Genomic DNA, 8,110 nt, shown 5'->3' on the forward strand with positions numbered 1-8,110 from the left:
AAATCCGTATTTCTCCCCTCTCCGGTGAAGTGAGGGAATGATGCACGACCATTCAAAAATATGACTGGGCTTCTAATGATACAAAGCTTAATGCAAATGGGCGAAGTGTCCCTTTAAGGTAAAAATTTAATAAATGTAATAAAAAATAAAGGACCTACATCTGACCCTGTGGGGTGCAGCACCTTAAAAATTGGGCTGCCCTTTACTTGTGCATTGCAACTTTACGCCCCCACAAGAAGAACAATTGCTGCCCTCTACAAATAATTTGTTTTATTAGTGTTTTATGATGTATTCTACCCACAGACCACTGGGAGCAGTACATTGCTGCAGTAGCAGGTTTACTGCAGAGGAGGTGGGAGCGACTCAGTGAGCCCCTGGTGAGAGAGGTCCAGCTTGAGAATGTGTGGGTCAGCCTAAGAACAGCGAACAGAGGCAGGGAAAGACCTGATCAAACCCCTGGATCAGCAGACAGAGGAGGTAGAACACCAGGTTAGAATTCAGTCCTCTTACTGTACACCTAGAATTTGCAAAATGTATGTGGATGGTTTAAGTATGAAGGATTTTCTAGATGTACTGATACTAATGTCTAAATGTGGTACAATTACACAAAACATTACACTAAAAGGGGGAAAATATTCAAAATCACAGTCATACTTTTATTTTTTCAGAATTAAAGCCATCTGCTCATTAACTCAACATTTTCTCTCAACAAACTCAGAGCCGGACGTGGATTATGGGTCTTTTGAGTCCAGAGTGACATTGGAGACCTTCCTCCAGGGATGTGCAGGAAAGGTGACAGTTCTCGTTGGCCAGTCTGGATCAGGAAAAACTCTGCTGATGTCTCGTTTAGGACAGCAGTGGGCACGTGGACTAGTAAGTTTACATTGTCATCATTAAATATCATGCATGTTCTGTGCCAATCTGCTAGATTGGTCGGGGCTGATCAAATTCTTCTTCTTCTTAATATTATTAATTATTATTACTAAGAGGGGTTTTCCACAAGAAGTACCAAACTTTCTAAAAACGATTCTCTGATGTTTGGGCCATATAATAAAAGATCAAACATCTCTAATCCATTGTGAACTGAACGTTACAAGTCAGGAAGGCAACATGCGTCACCTGGGAACAATTTCTAACACACAGCATTGTGAGCAACTGAACTGTGAAGCAACACAAATCAGACCTCTGCTCCTCATCTGTGCTTGAGGCTAGATGCTCAACCACCATACTACCAGCAGAACACACTTTAATCTCCGACCAAACTGTCTGCGGTCTGGTTGCATTATGGGTAATGTAGATGCTGGGTTTTGACAATGAAGAAGAATGTGTGGAATGAAAAAGAGGAAATGTCTGCATGATAAACATGCTGACAGTGCGCATAAAAAAACAAAGCCATCAGAGCCTCTTGTTTTGTTGATGCTGGGGATGAAAACCGGACCAAATACTTTCCAAACTTTCAAAAAGCCACACATTTAAAGGCTTGGTTTATTCTCTCATTTTGTCTCTCCCTCACTCTCTCTATTTCTGTTCCTTTCCCCTATCATCCAGGGCCCTATCCCTTCATCCTACCTGTTTGTACTGCTAGAGTTTCGTCAGCTCAACTTATTGTCCTGCCCTCTCTCCCTGTCTGAGTTGCTGTTCCGACAATATCTCCCTCCAGGGAGCGACCACAAAAAGGTATGCAGGTGGCAATACTAGATCAGTATCTTTATAAATCAGTACCTTTATAAAACAGGACCTTTCTGATGTGAAATGAGCAGCAGTAAAGCAGCACAACCAAAAAAAATCTGTTTTCTTTATGTTATAATAATACATTGTGAAGAAATGGGTTGTCGTGCTTACAATAATATGGGTTGTCCATTAGTAGTACGGTCAGAGGACTCAATATGTCCACCAGTTAAAGGCTGTATTTTTGCTGTTCCTGGAAATATTTATCAAAATGGCATTTTGGGGTATTATTAAACACACTTAAATGTTTTTAAAAATTGTAATAAACAAATCATAGCCACCAGTGAACATTACTAATACATTTTCTCTGTCATTCTTTCATTGTACATATATTCTGTGTTTTGAGCAGAGAGCCATTGTGGATTACCTCCTTACCAATCCAGAGCAAATCTGTTGGGTGCTCGATGGCTATGATGAGTTTCACAGCAAACTCACCAGACAAAAGAAAGAGCAGAGAGCGCTATTGGACCCAGAAAAGCCTCTGCCTGTCGCAGACCTCATCTCTGCGTTGTTAAATCGCCAGCTTCTTCCAGGATGTACTGTGGTGGTCACCTGTCGTGCTCGAGATGTCATTGATTTGGAAGGCGTGTCAGATAAAGTGGGGCAGCTGCTGGGGTGGGACTGCCATGAGATCAAGGAGTATGTGCACAACTTCTTTTTAAAAGGTGAAAACATGCTTAAATATATTTACAGTGTGATATTTGTTATTCTGCATAGTTAGCTCTGCATTCACTTGGCAATAGACCAATAGACCTTTTTCACAGCAGCCATTTTGACAAGCCACACAGGGGTAAACACAGGTTTTACCAAGGATACTAATTAAGCTTCCATGAGTATACTGAACAGATAATGTACTTTTTACAAAAATGAGTACCATCAGAGTAAAATGTGTCAGTATCTGTACTCGTAAACAGCTTTTATATATATATCAAAAACATGTTCTGTAAATAGTTCTCTTACTCTTGTGATCAAAAACATTGCTCTGAAGCTCAATTCTGAGGCTGTTCTGTTATAAATACAGCAACGTTTGATCAACCCAACAGATACAGATACAGATAATGGCATACTTTCTCATCCCTAGACAACATGCAGAAAAGCAGTCCCCTGACTGTAGAACAGAACCTTATGCATGATTGTGCAGGATCCTGTGTTTTTGGAGCTTGAACCATATTTCAAGCAAATCTTGGACTGATTTTGACCATGCAAGTCACTCAGTAAATTTATTTGCTAGCGGACCCCTTTAAGACTCCCGTGGGTAGAAGATCCATCTTTAGATCTTTTGCATAATTATAGCATAATTGTAGTTAGGTTATCAGAATACAAAAAAGCTAGCTCTGAAGCAATTCACTTGGTTATGAAATAGAATTTCCTCATGTGCATTTTGAACTTGACCTTGCACACCCATGTGTGTGTTTTAATTTATTCTAGCTAACCTCTGCTCAGCTTGAAATTGAGCTGAGCTCTGCTGGGTATTACATAAGATCACTGAACTTAATGCAATAAAAAGAAACATAACAGTTGCAACAAAACTAACAGGAGAGCCAGAGTGATATCAATCAACCTCAGTCTGAACTCACCCACAAGTCTACACAGGCAAAATTAGGGAAAAATACTGTGTGGGTCTACCTTACGTTTTTGTGGTTTTAAAACTACTACTTTATGTCTCAACTGCAAAGGTAACTCAGCCAGTGGATCTCTTGGAGTGCAGGCAGCGGACCTCCTTCTTACAACACGACACTTCCTTGCCATGTCGTCCCTCCCTGCACTCTGCAACATCTGCTGCATCTGCCTGGAGCATTTACTGGGAGGGAGAGACACAGGTGAAAAAGTGAGAGAAAAAGAAGAAAAAAGAGTACAGGTGGCAGGAGGAAGAGGAGAAGAGGACAGTAAAGGAGAGAATCATGCACAAACGGTACATCAAGGAGGAAGAAGAAGAGGGAGTGAAGATGTAACAAATGGTAGAACTCAGCTACTTGCTACACAAGCCCAAATACCCTCCACCCTTACACAGGTCTACCTCACTGTTATTGGTGCATTCTTGAGCCGTGACCCTGACAAAAGAGGAAGCAATGACATGCCAAAGACACCGCCACAGAGGTGAAGGCTGAGTAGAGTACCAAACACAACACCATTTTACACCTCTGACACAACATTCATAACGTATAGTTTTACTTTCAGTACATTTTGATTGTACTGAATTCAGAGGACTACTAGCTGTTCAATGCAGTTTACTATTTTACTCAAAGGGAGAAATGAAACCCTCTTGAAAGAGTTGTAAGGTGTTTCAATTTAGTTTCACATGACCAATGAGGACCAATTGATTAAATACAAATGAATGAATTTGTTTTCTGTCCCTCGCTGCAGTACTGTGTACATGCTGAGTCAGTATCGATCTGAGCTGTGTGAGCTGAGTCAGCTGGCCTGGAAAGGCTTAGAGGAAAGCAAGATCCTCTTCATGGAAGAAGACATTCCTCAGGATGTTTTGAAGTTTTCAATCAGGACGAGACTCCTCTCACAGGTCAGACATGGTTGTCCAGTATGTGTGAATGAGCTCTACATGTCTGTGGGCAACTTTTGGCATGCCTTCTTTGAGCCATAACTTGGTTTGCTCAGTGTGCCAAACTAAGAATTTAGACCTCTTGTTTGCCTGTAATTACTACATCTCCACAAGAGCCCTTTGGATTGCATTGGTATTGTGGGCAAACTAGTTAAGTTACATTGACCCTCCTCTGCCAAAAATGCCTATAGCTGGAATATTTGCACTATTCTGTAGCATTAACAACTATAATCAGTTCCTCTATGGACGTGGAGCAAGTGGCTACTATATAACAAGAGCAGAGTAGTAAAAGGTGAAGTTAATTGTGATGCCATGTTTGAGTTATGTTGGTGGCAGCTCGTCATCTGAGCACCTCACTGTGGTTGCTTCTTTATATTTAAAACCAACTTGACCCACAATGAGAAAATGGAGAGGCCGATACCTGTTAAGCTGGAGATATATGTGCACAACCAACAGTGCAAATGGACACAGCACACTACGAGCTTTATCTCTGGCCTTAGATGACATTAAGAACAGCAGTATAAGAGTGGAAGAAATTGTATTGTCTGATTGTTGATGAGTATTCATAGACTGATTGTCAGATGGAGATTAGTCAGAGGCTAAGCCCTTTATTATATGGCCTGGCTCCTTCAAATGAACCTTTGTTCCTTTCTATAAATGACTCCCTCCTTCACTTCGATATTAAAACAAGGACTTATTGTTGTAATTCATGTTTCAAAATTCAGATGCAAATATGACCTATGGCAATGTTGACATTCATGGTCTTTGGTTCTTTGGTTTAATATATTCACCTCTCTGATTGCACATTGGCACCTAAAAAACTATGTAATACTGCTGCAAACATATCTTAACACTCTCGTGCTCACAAAATGATAAACCTTTACACATACTGTACCAACTTTACCCTGACATCACTCTCTGGCCAATTTTTACATTAATGTATCTGAAGACTGTTGTTAGTGGCATAATAAATACCACGTTTGTCCATATCTTCCTGTCAGATGGAGATCAGACGTGAGGACGGGACACCTGTCAACTCCTACTGCTTCATTCATCTGACGATACAGGAGTTTTTGGCTGCGCTCAGGATTATGACCAGTCAGGATGTTAGTGACACTCAGCTCAGGAAGAGGTAAGGAAATGAATTCAGAGAAGCCAAACGGAACTGGAAATGACCATGGTTATATTTCTCAGGGCAATTGCAGTCTTCCTCTATGAAGCTGTCGATCAAGTGGCCTCCCTGAAGGTGAAAAGTTGGCACTATTTAATGGCAGTCATAGTATCCATTGCACTCAGTCGTGTAGATGGAATCAGTTATAATTACATTTAACTATAGCTTTTTTATACTTTATGCTACATTAGTACACAATTACAGTCATTTTTAAGTATTTAGTTTGTGCCTATTGACACTGTCAACAGGCACAAGTAATGAATGTAGGAGAGAGAGAGAGAGAGAGAGAGAGAGAGAGAGAGAGATGTATGTTTACAGTGCTACATGTACTATGACTGTGACCCAGTTTTCTGAATACCAACACCTACACTGCCTTATTAGAATGAAACCATCTGTTTTGCACCTATTCAACCCCACACATGTATGACTGTATGGTCTGTGTTTGCCACAAAAATGTACCACAAAGCTCAGATTAACAATAGACGTTGTGGAAGTGCTCTGAGACCTAAATACAGAGACCTAAGCTTGGAAAATCATCTTAAGGATTGTACGTTAACTTTACCTTAAAGCTTTAAGGTACAGTGTGTAACATTTAGGCGAGGAATCCTATTGGCAGCATAGAATATAAATATTTATAGGTAATTTACAGTTACATTACCTCCACAAGAGTAATGCCAAAATGCTGAACGCGCCTTGTTTGCTAGGCCCAGAACTTGACAATGAAAAACTGTCTCTATAAGGGCCTTTACTTCTTTTTAAAGTTTAAGTTTCGCAGGTTTCGACAGCCATAAAAATACACGCTTGGAAAGGGGGGAGGATGTGGCGAGGGGTAATCATTTGGTTGCAATAACAGCAAGTGACAAGTATGTCAAGTATCAATCGTAAAAAGGATTCAAGGTATAGAAATGAAAAGTAGTCTCTAATCAGAAAAAATTGGCTGTGACTGCTAATACTTATATATTAGATTATCATTACTGATGGATTAAATGTTAAGACATTTTTTGTTGTAGTTGGTTTGAGGTGGAGCTCATTTCGACTATTTTGGTATAGATGCAATTATTTTATATTTTCTCATTATGACTTTATCTACTGGTTGTTATTCTCATTAAATTGATTTAATTTAATCAAATTTGATTTTTGCACAACACTTATAGATAATAATCAATCGCCAATTAAAATAAACGTGTAGTTGCAGTACTAAAGGAAGTACAAGAATGGTCCAATCCAGCAGTGGGTGGCTCAGGGTGTAGCAGAGAGGGATTAGGTGGGACATACAGTGAGAATGACAAAGGAGGTTTATGTACTGCCACATTTAGGGCAGGGCAATTCATTAAATTTTTTTTCCAATTAAATTTGACTTCAACGATTATGGAAACCGTTTTTATTCAGCAAATTGTAGATATGAGATAAAAAAATGATTGTGCTGCATCCATGTTCACAATGATGCTCCTTATTTTGTTTGTGTTATAAACCAGCAACACCTCCTAAAAGCCCCAAACTCAAATCTCAGGTTACTCACTCGCATGTTTAGTTCAGCTTGAGCCAAGACATTTGTTTTCCGTTGAATTGACAATACTGTTAAAAAAGATTCTTTTCTGAAAGGTAGTGAATGAATGTTTCCAAGTATCAGTAAATTGTGTTAAAATTCAGTTAATTGACGGCAAAAATTAGCGCACAAATAATTTTCCTTGTAGAGGGAATGCTGCTATGTCAGCCCAGTCAACTGGGTCGCCTCAATATAAGAAAACCGCAGTGTGTGTGTGTCATGTTAATTAACGACCTTTTATTTTACTGTAAAAAGCTATAAAACCCTGTTTACACCCCTATAAGTACTGGCAGCGTTAATGAAATGTAGTGGAAGACCAGATTGCCATATATAACTGCCACTCCGAAGGTTTTTGAGTCCTGTCCAGGTTTTTTTTGACCTGTCAATAAAGCCCTGTTTTATGCTAAAATTGCAACCATGGGCAAGTGCAGGGATTTTTCGCTAAATCCAATCAGGCTGCCAAAAAGCAGTTAAGAACTGGCAGTCCCCAGCTGGCCTTGTATCCTAACTGACTGTGGCATTTCATACAAGGTTTGTGTCATAGTGAGTCCTCCCACCAGCTGTGAAAAACTAAGCGGGCTTCGTATGCGCGGCTCTGAAAGCATCAATGGTTACATCGCCATCGCAAATAACAACCCGATCTCTCTGATGATCACCAAAAAGCAGGTGGTGTGAGTTATTCTTTCTTGGCAAGCGGAGAGGCCTAGGAAAGTGTCCTTTATAGAGCAGCAAAATATAAACTTACATGCCAAGTAAAATATTGACTTTGGCTCCTAATCCCTCTTCCTTATTGCTCTCTCAAAGAATTGCCAAGTCTGAAAAAAACTCGCTGGAGTGAGCCAAGTCAGACCCAAGAGGACAAGTTTTTACTGACTCCCTGTAACGCTGTATCGTATGTTGGGCGCTGGCCTTCCCCAGCACTGGCACTCACAGCAAAACTTAGTACACATTAGCCAGGACGTCTGGCGGAACGAGGAAGCCCAAAAATTGGGTCAAAAACAGACAAGCCCATCGTTCTGAAAACTGGCTAAAAAAAAATTCTGTGTCACAAGCAACACTCTGACTGGACCAAAGGTAGAACATGAGGATGGAGTGATTCCTGATAGAA

General features: G+C 40.2%; 1 protein-coding gene across 1 annotated transcript; it reads left to right on the forward strand.

The window, feature by feature from the left end:
• The first annotated feature begins 232 nt into the window (after positions 1 to 232).
• On the forward strand, positions 233 to 7,677 carry LOC118330322 (protein NLRC5-like). The gene is made up of 8 exons (XM_035664810.1): positions 233 to 489; positions 719 to 873; positions 1,549 to 1,677; positions 2,078 to 2,393; positions 3,405 to 3,825; positions 4,093 to 4,246; positions 5,287 to 5,417; positions 7,563 to 7,677. The coding sequence occupies exons 2-8, from the start codon at positions 838 to 840 to the stop codon at positions 7,675 to 7,677; spliced, it is 1,302 nt and encodes a 433-aa protein (XP_035520703.1). The 5' UTR covers positions 233 to 489; positions 719 to 837.
• The last annotated feature ends 433 nt before the right edge of the window (positions 7,678 to 8,110 follow it).

The sequence above is a fragment of the Morone saxatilis genome, unplaced genomic scaffold (genome assembly GCF_004916995.1).
Source record: "Morone saxatilis isolate NCDOM2014 unplaced genomic scaffold, NCSU_SB_2.0 Contig2, whole genome shotgun sequence".
NCBI classification, from domain to species: Eukaryota; Metazoa; Chordata; class Actinopteri; family Moronidae; genus Morone; species Morone saxatilis.

What these genes read in the sequence shown, in the direction of transcription:
- LOC118330322 (XM_035664810.1), top strand. Translation starts at nt 838, where the DNA reads ATGTCTCGTTTAGGACAGCAGTGGGCACGTGGACTA. An exon ending in CAGGGAGCGACCACAAAAAG is followed by an intron (nt 1,678 to 2,077) that starts GTATGCAGGTGG and finishes TGTTTTGAGCAG; the next exon opens with AGAGCCATTGTGGATTACCT. An exon ending in CCAAAGACACCGCCACAGAG is followed by an intron (nt 3,826 to 4,092) that starts GTGAAGGCTGAG and finishes CCCTCGCTGCAG; the next exon opens with TACTGTGTACATGCTGAGTC.